At 34.4% G+C, this 17,889-nt stretch overlaps 3 protein-coding genes across 3 annotated transcripts; all 3 read left to right on the top strand.

The window, feature by feature from the left end:
- The first annotated feature begins 6,340 nt into the window (after window positions 1-6,340).
- LOC125587495 (E3 ubiquitin-protein ligase RHA2A-like) lies at window positions 6,341-11,611 on the top strand. Its single transcript, XM_048758106.1, has 2 exons — window positions 6,341-8,160; window positions 8,539-11,611. Exon 1 carries the CDS (start codon window positions 6,675-6,677, stop codon window positions 7,134-7,136), a length of 462 nt encoding a protein of 153 aa, XP_048614063.1. The 5' UTR covers window positions 6,341-6,674; the 3' UTR covers window positions 7,137-8,160; window positions 8,539-11,611.
- LOC111206073 (glutathione S-transferase T3-like) lies at window positions 9,654-10,058 on the top strand. The gene has a single exon (XM_022702394.1). It carries the CDS (start codon window positions 9,654-9,656, stop codon window positions 10,056-10,058), a length of 405 nt encoding a protein of 134 aa, XP_022558115.1.
- A 4,087-nt stretch (window positions 11,612-15,698) lies between the features above and the next one.
- Window positions 15,699-17,401, top strand: LOC106444285 (auxin-responsive protein IAA34). The gene is made up of 4 exons (XM_013885775.3): window positions 15,699-16,054; window positions 16,611-16,850; window positions 16,995-17,103; window positions 17,197-17,401. The coding sequence occupies exons 1-4, from the start codon at window positions 15,976-15,978 to the stop codon at window positions 17,261-17,263; spliced, it is 495 nt and encodes a 164-aa protein (XP_013741229.1). The 5' UTR covers window positions 15,699-15,975; the 3' UTR covers window positions 17,264-17,401.
- Window positions 17,402-17,889: the final 488 nt, after the last annotated feature.

The raw sequence follows: 17,889 nt of genomic DNA, 5'->3' as shown, positions 1-17,889 counted from the left end.
ATAAAGACGATCATATAATTAGCTAGCTATATCATCCGAAAAATAATAATTACCAACAATAAAACAATATTCCGCGCGAACACCCCCCTAGTATTATATAATCTGAATATATGATATACTGTATGGGTCGATGGGAAAGTATAACTTCAAACATTAATGGCTTGAGCATGATGTACAATTGCAATAACTAAAGCGATTGTTTCATTGCAACCAAATAAAACACATCAGTTGTTAGTATATTCATTTTCTTGTTTAAGTAATTGATTTGACAGATATTCCCAAAAGTACAACGGAGAAGCAGAGAATAACAACCCTTATTAGTATATAATCATTTATTTTTTATTTTACTGAATGACTAAAAAATACAAAAAGGGGGAAATGAAAGTCATAGTATTTGATATAAGACATGTCTATGCATAAAGTCTGAAAGTCATCACAATCAACTCTACCATACTCGTATAAAATGTAGAGAACTGAAACCCTAACTAATGCATCTACCTCTTGATTTAGATCACAGAACTGAGAGTAAAATTTTAAACACTAAGGAAATATCGAAGAAGTTGAATTTGAATAGAAACAAATTAAACAGCTCATACTTATAAGAAGAACATGCAGATGGAGACGCCACTTGTGGTCACTTGCCACAACATTACGCTCCTCTCTCTCTCTCTCTCTGTTTTTTTTTAACCTTTTCACTAGTAATAATTAACAAATAATAAACAATGGGTTTTGAAAATAACAAAAAGAAGTTGATATTAGATGGAATCTTTGGAACGAAAGTGAAGATATATCTAGAGTAAAGGAATAGTACAAGAACGTGTGTGTGAGAGAGATAATAATGATTAGGGTCAAAGTAAATGATGGGATTAGATTAGAGGGATTAGGAATAAATGATTTGATGATATTCGGAAATCATTGAGGTAGTAATGATTGGCAGAATAAAAAGCATTACAGCTCTAACTATATAGTATTATCGCTATTACCAAATATTGATTGACAGCAATAATGATGTGATAATGCTTTCGTCATAAGTTGCATACCACCCTGTAAGAACTATGATTTTGACGAAACTGTAACACATAGAATTACTACACAAGCGAGTTAATCTCACGTAAATGGTAAAACGAGAAGGAGGTGTGGTCTACATATAGAAATGATGTGAGGAAGGACAACCTCAAAATAGTCAGTCTCAAGTATAAGTGTTAGCACATGAAGACAAGCATCAAGAGTGGTCCATTCTGGTTTATGGTTCCGTCCGGACGACTTTAATTATAGTTTCTACTATATGCATATATGTCTGATCCACCCACATGCTCCTAATTGCTAAGACCACCAACCCCTAGAATTTGGTCATTTTTTGTTTGTTATTCTTTATGATAATTAATGACATACTTATTATGTTTTCGAAGTTTTCTGATCACTCAGTCAAAGATCATGAAATACAAGAACTGAAATCAAATGATTCCTCTCTCACTGGCCGGTCAAACTTAGAAAATTTTCACTCGCAAATTCAGTGAATAACAAAACAATATAGTGCGACGAGAAATGCGACAAACATATTCACATATAATATTATCGCATAACTATCTCCATTAATTGCCTTGCAACGCCACCAATAACACAACATATCTTCTTCTTATAAATTGCTGCTTTCAGGTCAGAAGTTTGTCAATCGGTACATTGAAATGCTACATTAACCACCAATTAATATTGCCTCTTGTTAGATCCAACTATCATGTGATCCCTTTTCTTTCCAATCTATTTGGTAAAGCTGCATTATCTAGAACCTAACTCACTTTTATAAATCCTAAATAGAAACTAACAATTCATTTCGTAGAATAAAAAAAATTACCCAAACTTCACTAAAAAACCAAAAAAATGTTCAACAAGAAAATGCATGTAGAAGAAGTAACCGTATATATCAATAAAGGAATATATCTACAAGTTGTATGGCTTCTGTGCATATTTGTTATGTCCATGGACACGGCAGTGGCAGACGCCCATGCCAAGTTAAAACTTATAAACTTGTCTAAAATCAATTTGACCTAGTAACACCGTTAACAAGTTTATATGCGTATTTGTCACGTTTGCAGTTTTTAGAATGACCAGCCCAATCATGAATAATGTAACTAAGTTACTCGAGCTATTTAATAAGCAAACAACAAAAATTGAAAGATGAGAAGAATGAGAAAATAACCCCTTTCAATGTGTTCTAAACAAAGATATTTGACAACAAAATGGGCCATCAAGTACTGCAAAACAAAAGTAATTAAGCCCATACCGATGTAGACTAGGCCCAAGTTGGATCCATCTGATATTATTTGTCTGATTACTTCAGCTAGGAGTGCGACTTGCCTTTTTCAACAGCATCATTTGTTAAACTTGTATGGCTTCCGTTTGGCCACATCATATGCTTGAAATGAATGGCCTCTGCATTACCTGCCTCAAGTATGAAAAAAACAAGAGATGCTCTTTGTATTATTACTTTATTATTCAATGTTTTATCACCACACGATAACTGGAGTAGGTGATCACCACCAATAAATAAACCTTGCTAATTACGATATACAAGACAAAATATCCTTTCCGTCTATTGCTTTTAAACCTTCCCTTTTTGGATTTTCTCTTTATTTAAATTTTGCCCAATATAGCATTTTTTTTAACTATTCTTATTTATTTATATCATCAATTTACAAAGAAAAATCACGAGCCCGAAAAACTGGACTTTGTGCATAAAAAAAACTTAGCCGGCTTACACAGCCCAACTGCTAACAAAAAACTTCCTCCATCCTAAAAGAACGTTACTAAAACCTGCAAAAACTTCAAACGGCAAAAATTGATAACCAAGTAGCAAACACTGAAAGCTGACCTAGTGGAACTATCTGTCATCGAGCCAATGGATCCAACCTGAGCCTAATAGTCTGCTGAATCTCTGCAATCAGAGTCCCATATAGCATTTCGTTATCAGCTAGTAGCTACTATGCTTCAATGATACGGTCTTGTTAGTTGCCTAGTTAATGTGTTAATCAAATTTCTTAATCCCAACTTGTGCTATATATCTTTTATCAATCGGTGGATTCTCAAGATCGTCTGAACGGCGAAAACTGAGACTTGTGTTTCTCCACTTTCTTTTCTTTGTTATAAACCTAAACTTATAATCTATCTTATTAAAGTAGAAGTACCATTTAGATATGTTTGAAAACATGTATAGTAGTTTAAAAAAAATTGTTTGGAAACATTGATAGCAATGTATTAATTTAATATTTTATAATTAACTTCCTAAATCTACATATACTATACGAATGAGTCTATATAAAAAACAAACATACACGAATAGGCCTGTAATTTTGTAACTAGGATAAGACCCACGCTTTGGGTTGAAACATGCATAAAATCATATATTCAAAATATGGTTGTTTAATCCAGATTTTGGTCTGGTCTCGGCTCAGTTTTTTGATATTTTTGTTTATAAAAATTAGACACCATATTAAAATCATATTTTTTTTTGGTGTGGTTCAATTTATATATTGTCGGTTTTTGGTTTATTCAATTTTAGTCTGGCATGGTTTGGTTTTTCGATATATTGGTTTATAAAAATTAGATACCATATTTATTTTGGTTTGGTTCGGTTTATATACTGTCGGCTTTTGGTTTATACCAAAAAAAACTTAAACTATATTTATCTTTTATTACATTTTGTCAATTTAATTTTGTATGATTAAAAATCAATTTTATTAAATACTACTATAATTTTAAATAGAATGTTTTTCTATTATATTTAACTATTAAAAATAATTGTTAAATAATTTATAGTTATTATAGATTCATAAGAAGAAAATAAAAATGATTAGTAATATACTAAATTTAAGAAAAATGTAATTATTCAAATTAACGTCTTAAATTTCAAGATCATATAAATAAAATAAACTACATGTATATAACTATATTATGTAATTTACATAAAACTATACTACTATATTTTAATTAATCAGTTTATTCGGTTTATATGGTTTAATCGATTTATATAATGAAACCATATCTATACACCACGGTTTCTAGAAATAATATCTATTTGGTTTTTACAATGTTACCAAATCAAACTATAGTAGTATAGTTTTATGTAAATTATTATACATCAAAATGTTGTCGCTGATAGACATATGATTACATCGAATGATGATGATATCGTTGGAGTACAACCAATAATTTATATAAGATTATTAGTTAGGTTAAGGTTAAGGTGAAGGTATAATAGCTTTAACTGTCGCACAACCTAATATAAATTCCCATATATAGGTCATACAGAAATGTGTGTCAAGCAAATATATTCGATGTATATAATAGTTATTTGATTAAGCTTTATATATTTATTTTTTTCTTTAATAGATAAAAACATAATATATATAATATATATACCAACCTAAATCACACTAATTCTAAAAGTAGGTAACACGGTTAATGAAAATTTGTTTTTCGTTATAAAATTAATATTTTGAAATTATTTGATTGATTTATGGTTCGGTTAAATTGAAATTTCAATGCCACATAACCAAAATCAACAGTGTATAAATCATATAATAATTATAGAGCCCATTGATATTGTTTTGAAATATATTTCATTGTTCTATACTCGGATATATAACAATCAATGATCCACTCCTTCCATATTATACAATTTTCATTGTTTACTACTTGGTTTAATAAATAAATTAGAAAAGTTACTATTGAATAAAACACACTCACTTCTAAGTCGTTGTATGATTTGCTTAAAGAAAAAATTGACCTCTAAAGAACTTATACCACATTGTCTCTGAAATCTAAAACCTATAACACATCATATCGTCTCTGATATCGTGAAAATAAGTTTGACCGTTAAAGAACCTATAACATCCGTTGGTATGTGTTGAGTTTTGAACAAAACATTACTCTTAAATTATTTGAGACAACTTGGTATACATAATGGTGAAAAACTTTTATTGAAGAACCTTACTCATTGTAAAAATAACTCATCATAAAAAATCAGTGGGAAGAATCATATGTGGGAATGCGTTCGTTATGAAAACGACAACAAATGATTACAATAAAATTGTTTGCACTGTATTAAATCCAAAATGAAAAAAATTGTTGTGAATCATAAAAGATAATATTATATAAGCATACTTTTGGGGCAAACCGTATGTTTCTTGGGCGACCATAATTATATGTGGCAAACAATTTTATTTGTATTGAAGTTAATGAGAGAATATTAAATTTATTATATACATTTATGTTTGGGTTAGTATAAGTTTTCCTATCAATTGGATTTTGGACTTACTAATTATTCAATTGATTCTAATGATGCCACGTTAGCCAAATTGATAGCCTAATCAAATGACACCTAAGCAAGACTATTTTTTAATTAATACAAACTTAAGGTTACAATTTTTTTAATGATTCTCAATTAATATATATGGGATATGTTTAGACATGTTTTTGTGCTGGTCCAATGCTAATCAAACAAGAAATATGACATACATATAAGATGTAAACGTGAGATTAGAGATCAAACCAAGTCATACACACCCAAAACCATAATTGATCATAAGAATATCATTTCATACAAACCCAAAACCATATAAATTCACTAGAGTTATGTATAAACCACATATAGTTGTTTCAAAAAAAAAAACCAGATATACAATACTAGAGACATAATTACCCAACATACAGACCTTAATTTTTTATGAACTATAAAACCGGTCAATGTTATATTGATTATTCAACTGATCAAATAATTTGAAATGTTATCGATTTTACCGCTCCCCTTAAAAATTTTACTACAATATTTATGGCTCACAACATTTTACGGACGTTTCTGTTACATGACACAATGATAAAATACATAGTTTAACCAATAAACAAAAGTAGTTAAAGATGGAATCGTTAAATTTTTTGCTTTTTAAAGTTTGTATGTACTATAAAACATGCACTCCGTGCAGCTGCACGGATCAAGAGATCTAGTTGTATTTTATATAGCAAACCTGTGAATACTTAACAGCGCCATTTGCCATTATTCTAAGTAATGATGTTAATTATTCTTCAATCTTTTGCTTAAGTTTCCTTCATTATCATCATGTGTTTGCTTCGTTATCATCACGAATAAAATATCGAAGGTGGTGTGAGCCAACAACTTAGCGAGGATCGTGCAAAATCTTTTTTTTTTCACTTCAGCAATTTGTTCTGAATAGAGAACAATAGAGGAGGTTGAAATATGAAGAGAAAAAAAAACATCTTCTACGACAGTGGTTTGTATATAGTACATACCATAACACGTGCATAAAAGTTTGGTATTTGTGGGTTTATACGTGTTTTAATTAGATAATAATAATCATCGGAGTGGTAAGAAAATGATAGATACAGCTGTAGTTACACAATGATATGAGAAATCTTGTTACAATCCTAATTATTAGGTGAAATATATATTAAATCTAACATAATCAAACGCTTTCCTACCATAGCTTATAATTTAATTTGTGTTATTTAGTAGAAACTTAAAATCTTAAAAACAAGTTTGTAATATTACCGATTGAACCATTTATCGATGAATTAAAAAAGGGGTGAATAGGTTTAAGCCAAGAAAGCTATATATATATACTGGAAATGAGCTAAGCAAATGATACGAAGAAGAAAAGAAGATGGGGCTACAAGGTCAGCTCAGCGACGTCTCTTCCGATTCACTCCCTCTCATGCTCCTCTCTCTCCTCGCCGTATTCCTCAGCCGTCTCCGCTCTTTCCTCCTCCCTCCCTGCGATTCCGCTTCTAATCTCCCCCTCGACGACGGCTCCATCATAGCCTCGGGACTCGCCAACACAATCGTCCTCGCCGATCAGCTGAGCCTGAACCGGCTCTCCTCGTACCGGAGCGCAGGCGAAGACGGTTCAGACTGCGTCGTGTGTCTGTCGAAGCTGCATGAAGGAGAGGAGGTGAGGAAGCTGGAGTGTGGACACGTGTTCCACAAGCGGTGCTTAGAGGGATGGCTTCACCATCTCAATTTCACGTGTCCTTTATGTAGATGGGCTTTGGTCGCTGATTGTTGCGTTTCCCGAACGCAGCGGCGCGTTGGGAGGGATTTGATCTCGTGCTTCTCTCTCCATTAATTCAGGCGTGTGACCGGATCGGAAGATTTCAATCCAACGGCGGTAATTCACCCATCTTTAATTGTCCTTTATATATATGAATTATTTAGAAGAAAAAAAGAGAGGTAGTATCAGAGAACTCGGTGGCTGACCCATGCGCGCCCTTATTTCTCCTTTTTTCAATCTCATATGTAAATTTGTGAAGAATGATTAAACAATATCTCTAGTATTCATGTTTTATGTCGCATTTTTCTTACACCAAGTTTTTTTTTTTGTTCACCAACACGAAGCTAAAATAGTGTCAAGTGCGTTTTCAGTACGACATATAAGTTACTAGAAACAATACCTCTCTTTCAAATTCTATTACAGTGGCGAACAGATAATATTCTACTGGTGAAGAAGCGATGTCTAGTTTTAGTATTTATAGTGTTCTGGAGAAGAAACGGAAACCGCATCACCAACTCATGAAAGATTCATCAGACCATCTTTTAACGCTGAAACCGGTCTATCTTAGAAAAGTTTCTTTTCTTTTGGTCTGAAAAAAAAAAAATTAAAAAGAGAATCAATCGCGGATCGTCACTGTGTAAATGAGACCCGCGAACAGTGCAAGAAACACTCCAAAATCGATCCTTATTTCATGATTTTTTTAAGGACCGATTTTAGTGGTTTTTGTGGGGCCCTCAGCATTCCTTATGCCCTCATGGTCCGTCTTTCGTAAACTTGGATGTTGTTAGAGCAACCGCAACGGCGGTTTATACTCAGTCCTTAGGTGTTAATCCTTAACTATTAACAATATAATAACATTATTTACCTTAGATAAGCTAAGGATGAGTCCTAATTAAAATTGGTTAGTCCTTGTTGACGTGGCAGGGGAATTGGTTCCTTCTCTTCACGGGTTTCGCGATTTCATCTCATTTGGAGTGAAGACGGGAAAAAAAATCAGAGAAGGCGATAAGGCGATATTGGTGTCGACGGTAAAGAAGATCAATCGAAGGGTTCTCGTCGGTGAAAGAGGATATTCGAAGGGTTCTCGACGGTATCGAAGGTAAATGGAAGGGTCCTCTTCTTGATTTATGGATTTACGCTAGGGTTCATGTTATTTTCGTCGGCAATTAGGGTTTTAGATTTTTGTTTTCAATCGATTTATAGAATTTTGGGAGAGAAGTTAGCGTTTGATAACAATTTTTGTTTGAATCGATTTAGGGATTCTTTTTTTTTCTAATCAACGTTTAAAAACGATACAGGTTTAAATCGATTGGGGGATATTTTCGTTTCTAATAAGTGTTTGCAAAAGATTAGTCTTTCAATTAGGGAGTAATCTTCTTCTCCTATGTGCTCTGAGTCTGTTGAGCTTATACAAATGTTGGCGAAAAGTGCTTTGATTATGTGATTTGTTTTAACGGCTCTGTTGCTCTTCTTTCAGGTTAAGGAAACATGGGACGATATAGCTACAGCCAGCCTTCATCATCAGAGGAGTATGATATAGATATAACATCGCTTCTTCAAGCCGAAGCCGACCTCTACGGGGAAGGAAGTTGAGAGTAGCCACCATATAGTAGAGCCGGTTCAGTACCCTCCTCAACCTGAGTGTGATGATGGAATCCCGAAGACCTGCTACTGTGGTGGGGAGCCTGTTGTTGCAGCAGCTCACACAAGCAAAGATATAGGGAGAAGGTACTTCACTTGTGAGAATGCGGATGACGGAGAGTGCCATATTTGGAAATGGTGGGATGTGGCCGTCACGGAGGAGTTGCGTGACTATCAGAGACAACTGAGGGAGGTTAAGGATCAAGCTAATGACATTGATGAGAAGCTTGTTAAGTTAGAGAAGAGTGTGGGGGAGGACATTGATGAGAAGCTTGTTAAGTTAGAGAAGAGTGTGGGGGAGTTAGCTAAGAAGAAATTTGGGATTGCAAATGGCTATCCATTGGTTGTTAGTGTGTTGGTTAGTGTATTATTTATAATATGTATGGTGGTCATGATGAAGTGGGCTGAGGAGAAAGACAACGTCCTAACATCGAGCCTGGTAAGCTTCGTTCCTTCTGTTTCTGAATTATTATTCATATTTTTGTATAAACTTGTGACTCTGTTATCTCATGTGTCTTCAGGAGGAGCTTCAGAGGATGAAAAAACCGAATGTCTGACCTTTAGAAGGTAATGCAGAAACAACTTCGAACTCGCTTTTCTTTGAGTAATTAAAATGTATAGTTGTTGTGATTGCATACTAGTAAATGTTTGTATTTAGAAACAAAACGTAGAGTAGTTGTGTAAGTGTTTGTCTTTATAATAAAAACGTAGACTAGTAAATGTTTGTCTTTATAATATAAACGTAGACTAGTAAGTGTTTGTCTGTTAAATGCTACTTAAGTGGTTTCTACCTTCCTAACTCCTCTGAGTTGATAGGTTTAAATGTAAGTGCATTACTTTCTATCTTCCTAACTCCTCTGAGTTGATAGGTTTTAAATGCAACTTAGATAAAAAAAACTCTTACTTAAAGCTCTGTGATGCTAGTAGAGTGACACAGAGCAACGTAAAGGCATGGATACCCCTGGTTTTGTGAACCTTCTCAATAACCAAACTTCTTACAACCTATATTCACCCGAACCTGTTTGGTTTAGTACCGAGCAGTCTGTAGTCATGGATAACACCCCTGTTTCTGATCCGCCAGCTTCCAAGGAGAGGAGAAAATGGTCTCTTAAAGAGGATAGAATCCTCATAAGCGCTTGGCTTAACACGAGTATAGACGCTGTGGTCGGCAATGAGCAGAAGGCTCCTCATTTCTGGAAGAGAATTGTAGAGTACTACAACTCAAGCTGTCATCTGGTAGGGACAATACCTAGAGAGCTTGGTCAGTGCAAGCAAAGGTGGGCTCGGATTAACGAGCTAGTATGCAAGTTTGTTGGTAGCTATGAAGCGGTCTTGAGGGAGCAGAGGAGTGGGTAAAATGATGATGATTAATAAATAAATATTTCAATTTAAGATGTTTTAATTTATTTTAAAAATGTTTATAATATTTTCAAATTTATTATTTTTTTATTCTTAAGGATTCCTAATGGATAACACTATTGGACATACTAATTTGATTAGAGTTTAACTATTTAAAAAAAAAATACTATAATATACCTAAGGATTCCAATGGTGAGTACACCATTGGAGATGCTCTTAAGGGCTCCCTACCCGTCTTTGTCCAAGTAGAAAAGTCTAAACTCGTCCCCCATATTTTTTTAACAAGTTGGCTGCCGCTATAATAGAATTTGAAAGGACCGAAGAGAAGAGGGATTTCTTTGTTATTTCACTCTCAGTTTGCAATGTTTCAGATTCCATTTTCCGTTTGTATACAAAAAGTTGAGAAATTTGAACACGTCTCGGTGGATCCAGTTGAATCTTTTTTTCCAGAAAAAGTGTGTGAACACAGTAATATGGGCTTTCAAATAGAGGGAATGGGTCAATAACGTCATAGTTGGCCTATTTCTGGCTCCAATATATGAGTCTGTCAACACCTGGATTGATGACTCAAAAATCTAGAATTTTTTTCAAAAAACAATGCAAAACTTTTTTTTTTTCCAAAAAAAATGGTTTCATTTTTTCGCAAGAAATTCAAGCATTGTAGAGGAAATTCTCCCAGTGCGAATTAAACACAAGTGGCGGAAATTACAGTAGCAACCCCTTCATCACTGAGCCAACTCGACGTTGGCACAATACAAAGGTTTTATGTTCATTTTTTATAAAAAAAAAAAAAAGCTAAGAGGGATGATCTCAAAGCTTTGAATGCAATTGGAAGCTTCGAATATGCTTTCGAAGAGAACGAATCTATATCTTCAGGAAAGTGTGGTTTATATGCTTCAATTACTTGTAATCTTCAAAGTTATAGTGCTTCCACGCTAGGTTTAGGAAGCGAGTTTACGGGGTATAGATCTAGGGGAAGGATATCTGGTGTTATATGTTGGATCAGAGAACTATTTTTATCCTGTATCAATTAATAACGATCTTCCACATTTTTTCTGTATAGCAGAGTTTGATTATTTAGCCAATCGTACGAGCTCAAAACGTTGTTAAAGTGTTGTTTTAGTTAGGTTAAACCCCGTTTGATATATATTAATGCTGCTACACTCTTTTAATTTGCAACGTAACCTTTGTTATTAAGTTATACCATTACTACAAGAGGAGACTCTTCATAACATTAACACAACATAAATGTATTCGTAGGCTGAACACACACAGACACAAAGCACACACACAAACACCATCATAGTAATAGATATAAGAATTGTTTTTTTTTTCAGGTTAAGGAAAAAATCGGACCAGTAACCTTCGATTCCCCAGCAGCAAGCAATGCAATAATCTCGCTCTCCCTAGACTTACTTCTCTATGAAAGAGCGTAGATTATTGCAAAGCCCATCTTTCTCAATATGTTAATTCATATATATTACACCTTCCATCACTTTCCTTCGACCGTCGTCCTCTTCGTCTGTGGACACCATAGCTTATCTCTTAAAGAAAACAAAAAAGCAGTAACTTAAAGAAGAAGAAGACTGATATAGTATGCAGTGTGCAAAAGTATGGAATGATGAGTGCGTCTTATATAAAGGGTCAAGGAGGCTATGTCCCTCCTCCTTTTACTGATATAAATAATTATAAAGAAAAGTAAATATAATTGTGTATTAGCAATGATATACAAGTGATTGACACACAGTTTGGGGTGGGATTTGGAGATTAGAATGACGCTGAGGGGGCAAAAGTTAAAACTATAAATCTTGGGGGAATGTAAAAGAATTCTAAATAACTTTGATCTCCGAGCCTATAGGGTATGTTTTCCCTAAAACCCTTTTTACAATATTAAGAAGCATGTAGCATGGTTATTCGACTTAATATTAGATAATGGGACTATGGGTTACTAGTTAAATACGTATCTGGAAGGAATGCATAGAAAGGCACGTAGATGGAGAGATAGTGGAATAGTCTTTGGCCTTGAGTGTTGTGCAGCTTCCTTCATTTTCTCAGTCCTCACTATACCAAATGCTATATTTTTGTCTTTTTATTTCGTTCATACAGTTAATATAACGTTTGTATATTTATTTTCTCGTGTTTATACTAATTGGAGCATACGTGAATTCTACCACGACGGTGTTGAATATAATGTTTACTCATGTTTTATATTTAAAAAAACGCAATTCCACATTTTCTATATTTATTTCAAAACATAATTAAAAAGGAAACAGTTCATTAGTCTACAAAATTAGTTTAACAGCATTTCAGGATTATTTATCAAAAACAAATTGTTTAGTTAAAGTATTTCTGCTTTTTTTATTACTTTGTTGTTACACTTCAAATGACATACTTGTCATACGTTTCTTTCTGATGTTATCTTATTTTTGTTATCAAGATGGGAGTAGTAATTTATATGCATTTTGCATATAAATACAAAAGAAGACGCGGAGAGCAATGAGTATAGATTTGGATGTTAGGTTATAAGCAGACAAATAAATGGGCCTTCCTCATTTGGCCATCCATGTCGCCGTACGTTCTCTTTATAGTGTACACACACATATGTATGTTTTTGTGTGCTGATTGTGAACTCATTCATCGCCCAATGCACATTTATCCATCTTCCAAATCCCAATCCATATTAATTCCACCGACTCGCAGAGCTTTAGTAGATTCACTAGTAATTAATCTCAGTCTATTCATTGTCTTGTAGGCTTTCTGATTGTAATCACATCTACACTATTTTTTTGCAAAGCAATCCAAATTCAAGAAAGTAGAAACAATACATAAGAGAAGACGTGCATGTGGTGGCAGTCAGAGGTGGGTCTCAGTTTTATCGTGTCGTAAACTTTTTCTGAGTTTTGTCAAACATCTTTACACTTTAGTGACTAAATAGACAAAAAGGTAACACCTTTATATCTATTTACGTTGACCCTCCACTCTTACGTAATTAATATTCCCATTTTACACCGTGAGTGGACTACTCTCACACGGTCACACCTTCCTTCGATCTTGGCCGTCCACACTCCGCACTACTCAGATTAGACTGTATTACATCATGACAACGCCACTTTCTGCGTCATTCATATGTTTTTTTTGTATGTTGAGCACCTTTTTGTTTTGGTTTGACATACTATTAACTTGTTACTTTAAATGATCGACATAATGATAAATGTGATATATGAGCATATTGCATATACTACCTTTTCCTAGTAGTAGGAGGCCCGTGTGTGTATGGGAAGCCATGATCATAGTAACACCACACTTTTGAGTTTTCAAAATGATAACAACAATCAGTCATAAATGGTCTATACGGACTACGCTACACTACACTACACACACATAAATAATACTCCATTAGAAGATGAAAAATATATTATTAGGATGAAAAAGAACATTTAACGTTTAATAATCTTTAAATTGTTTACTCAGTGTCCTTGAATAATAATACAAAATGGTGAAATTACAGCTCTCAGCTGAACTCAATATTTCCAGGTTTCTAGTCCATAAACAGCTAGCTCACTTAGTTGATTAGTCAATTATACAAATAAAATTAGTATTTTAATATAATAAGGCAGTATAAATTTTGCATAATTCAACAAAGGTAAAAGTAAAAGGAGGTGAAAAAGAGTGACCTTTAGGAGGAATCCAAGACAGAGTGCAAACTTCATTGGACAAAGTCATCAAAAGCATAATAAAATGGCTCATATTTTATTATTTGCTCGCTAAAACAGCCATAAAATATACTCCTACTGAATAAAAGCAATCATTGGATACTCAAAGGGAGAAAAGAGTGTGAATTGAGAAAATAATGTTATCCTAAAATTAAGGAAGAGGCCAAACGGCAGTGGGTCAATTCCTAAGCGACGCATGGGCCTTGAACCCCACAAATATCCTTTCTCATTACCTTTTGACAAGAAGAAAACAACTTGCAATAGTAGTAGCTAACAGGTCCCAAATGCCCATTGAACAAGAGAAGAGAACAAATTCATGTAAACTAGTTATCACATCATAAATCTTATCATAACACAATATTTTATCGACTGAATGTGTAGCCTAGTCGTCTATATTAGTCATGCCCTCATATCATCCTGATCCAGTTTGAACTCTGTATTTATTTGGACCCGAAAATATATAAATATTGTGTTCTGTAAACCTCAAAGTTCTGGCTTTGGTCTTAAGATTCACAACTGTAAATTGTCAACAATAAACTGGAATAGTTCAGATGGCTCTTAGCCACAAGGTCGGAGGTTCACACCCTCCTAGTTTTTTCTTTGTATCCCTCCTTTTCTAGGGTCTCTAGTCTCTAGTTAGCTAATGATCATTTAACGGGTGTGAAGTTTGTTCCTTTCTATTACTACGAGCCATATAGCCTTTAATTACAGCCCAGCCCAAAAATTAGAGGATGCACGCACCAAAGACTGATAACGACTACAAGACAGAGTTCAATTAACGTAGTTGTCATGCATTAGAGCATGATTAACCTGGGTTCTTAGGATGAGGTTTTTAGTTAAAAGTTAAGAAACAGTTTCTTAACTTCCGCTAAGAACCCCACTCTAAAAATCTCGGGTTAATTATGGTCTTATGTTTTCTCACCACTACAGTTGCTAGTGAATATGGCAGACACTGTTAAGCTGTTCCCTGATCACTTATAAGTTATTTGGAGAACCAGACGGACCACATTATGCACACTAAGATTTAGTGGGAGGACGACTGCCGACTGGTATGTTGCATATCTAGGTCTCTCATGTTGGAACTTTGTTCACTGCCATATTATGTTCGTGTTTGTTTTCTATCTCTGATAATCTCACCGAAGGCAGTGGAGCAAGTCTATCATTGCATAATTGAATTTCTTAGCCACCATGATTCTGCATAAGTGAAACTTTATGGGCTCTTCCGTTCCTGGCATGTAAACGTTGCTCTAAGGTGGTCTCCAGTTAGTACATAACAACTTAACAAGTCTGTGTATCAGAAGCGCATCTTAATAAGGATGTCATTTCCGTTTAAGACATATACATTGACTATTTGGGAAAACTGTACGTTAGCTTATGAGGAATTTTTTTTTTTGAAGTCATACACCTGTAAATTAGACATCTAATGAGATGGTGGAAGCTCATTTACCTTCCTTTGTTATGGCGACGAGCTATTTATTTGAAAAGTTATCTGTACAAGTATGGGTGTGTTCCCTTGTACCGCTTCTTTTGGAGGGCTTAAGTTATCCACGAGAGAATTTGTATAGACATGGAAATATGAATCATGTTTGTCTTGGAATTTACTAATTAACCTCACAGTCCTACTTCTCAGTAAGGTGTGGGAGACATGATGTACTTAATGATACAACTGAGTTGTCTAGTATTTAACAACAGAGTTGTCTCTCTTGAAAGATAGTGTGTTTCTACCCATCATGTTAGACCATACTGACTTCTGATATTTTCTTTTTGAGTGATTCCAGGTTTTGTGACTTGAGACATTGAGTTGGCGACACTCTGATATTATTGAGGCAGCTCATGAGATGGAGATTTGTCTGTGTGATTAGTAGTACAATCCTGATGATTTCAGGTTTCTTTGCTAGCTGGCAAGAAATATTACAGCAACGTATGGGGTTACAAACACTGAACCTGTGATGACCTCCCCCATCCCTTGCACTTAGTGTCATCAGACAAACAACAAAAGGACCACAAAACTGACCCTTGCGTGATTGGTAATGGGTTCTTCTTTGTCTTTTGTCTCTGCCCTGCCTGCAATTATGTCTCTTAACTTTCAGCCTTAGCTGCGTGCTATAAATCCACATCATTCATCTCACCTTTTTATTCCGTTTGTCATAGAAGATTCATATCAACCTGTGTTTTCCCAAGTTCTTTTCAAGTATCAGACCATGGTGTGTGACAGCGTAATCGATTTAGGCCTCAGTCTTAGAACCATACAACATGAGCCTTACCACACATCAGGCCAAAGTGAGATTTTTGGTTATTATTTCCCGTTACCTCGCAGCTAATATATACTCCCCCGTTTCAGTTTAATTGTCGTTATAGAGTAAAATTTCGTTTAAAAAAATATTGTTTTTAGAATTTTAATGCAAAATTTATTAATTATATTTCCAGTTTATTTTCTATTGATTGAAATATGGTTAGATATATAAGTAATGATGTTTTTATTTTGGAAAAATGTAAAATTTTATGTTTTCTTAATTTGTGTGCATAAACCTAAAACGACAATTAAAATGAAACGTATGGAATATATTTAGAGTAATAAGTCTCCTTTGCACAAAGTATACAGAACATGTTTCCTTGGTTCTCAACTTTGAAACGATGTGTACGTACTGTTTATTAACATGTATGACCATCCTCTCTCAAATCTATCTCGTTTCTATGATATGAAGCATAACAATAGTTCCCCCTAATGGTCAAGATTGTCTGCACTTCAACATTTTAGTGTCTTCTTCACTTCCACAGCAATCAACATTCCAGTTTCTTTTCTGTTCTTTTGTTTAATTGTAAATTAAAACGGTAGGTGTGGGAGAATATCGAGAAGTTACAGATGAGCTAAAGTCCAACCGTGGCGAGTTTCTGCAGAAGAAGCACGAAGCCAGAAATGGAAGATGTGGTAAAGAATGTTGGAGTAATGAAGGAGGGAGAAAGAAGTGGGGTTATGTAAAGGTCACCATGGATGGGTTTGTGGTAGGTCGTAAGGTATGTGTTCTTGATCATGGAGGGCATTCAACTCTTGCTCATCAACTAGAGGATATGTTTGGTAAGGTTTTGATGAGAAGCTTTAGTACCAGTTTCTTTTTCAAGTATTTTCAGAATTTTCTACTCCTCATGGGACTCAAGATAAGTTGTAATGTTCCTAATAGACTTATATGGGATTGATTATGATGTTGGTTGCATTCTGCAGGGATGCAGAGTGTAACGGGATTGAGGTTGTTCGAGAGAGAATCAGAGTTCTCTTTGGTGTACAAAGACAAAGAAGGCACTTGGAGGAATGCTGAGGATGTTTCATGGAAGTAAGCTCTCAAGACTCTCTCTATATACAACAAACTTGTAATTTTTACTTAAGTAAAGCGTTTAAATGAGTTGAGATTATTGTAAAATGGCAGGGAGTTGGTAGAAAACGTGGAGCGGCTGAGAATCACAAGAAGAAACGATTTTCTACTTTTCTTTTAAGCTCAAAAACTTTGACGATCCTCTCATCTTCCTTTACTCTTTGCTCTAATGTCCATATCAGCTCCTTCCTGGTTCTTGCTTTTTGAATCTTGTCTTGCCAACCAAAATAAAAGTTAATGTCGATCGAAGTATAAAGTATTATTGTTTAGCAAGTGTGTCTGAAATCTGAATAGTTACCAGACATGGGAGCTTAAGAATGGAATGGCACCAATGGAAATCTCTTACACTTACATTTTCATTCATACCAATTGGTTTCAAGTCTACGACGTTTATCTTACACGTATGAGTGACAGGAGACTAACTAACAAAAGAGGGGTTGTTTAGGATGATTTTTTAAATTATATAACGTAGAACGTGATATCCATAATTTAATTCAAGACTTTCCAAATACAGAAGATATGCTTTACGTACAAAATATAAAATAATAAAGAGAGTAATGCAATGCCTGCCTAATATTGGTTACAACAAGTCACTGAGTCATCCATCCATATCCAATCCTCCTAAAACCCATCACAAAACACATTTTATTATAACAAAGAAATGTAAATGAAACGTTTTTTTTTTAAATCAATCCAACCAGCCTAACAAAAAAGGAAGATTAATTTGGTTATATCCAGAAAAGTCCA

The sequence above is a fragment of the Brassica napus genome, chromosome C5, assembly GCF_020379485.1.
Source record: "Brassica napus cultivar Da-Ae chromosome C5, Da-Ae, whole genome shotgun sequence".
NCBI lineage: Eukaryota > Viridiplantae > Streptophyta > Magnoliopsida > Brassicales > Brassicaceae > Brassica > Brassica napus.
The sequence above is the reverse complement of the archived record's forward strand: the minus strand, read 5'-3'. Positions and strand labels throughout refer to the sequence as shown.

What these genes read in the sequence shown, in the direction of transcription:
- LOC125587495 (XM_048758106.1), top strand. Translation starts at nt 6,675, where the DNA reads ATGGGGCTACAAGGTCAGCTCAGCGACGTCTCTTCCGATTCACTCCCT.
- LOC111206073 (XM_022702394.1), top strand. Translation starts at nt 9,654, where the DNA reads ATGGATACCCCTGGTTTTGTGAACCTTCTCAATAACCAAACTTCTTAC.
- LOC106444285 (XM_013885775.3), top strand. Translation starts at nt 15,976, where the DNA reads ATGGTGTGTGACAGCGTAATCGATTTAGGCCTCAGTCTTAGAACCATA. An exon ending in TTACCACACATCAGGCCAAA is followed by an intron (nt 16,055 to 16,610) that starts GTGAGATTTTTG and finishes TTAAAACGGTAG; the next exon opens with GTGTGGGAGAATATCGAGAA. An exon ending in TCAACTAGAGGATATGTTTG is followed by an intron (nt 16,851 to 16,994) that starts GTAAGGTTTTGA and finishes TGCATTCTGCAG; the next exon opens with GGATGCAGAGTGTAACGGGA.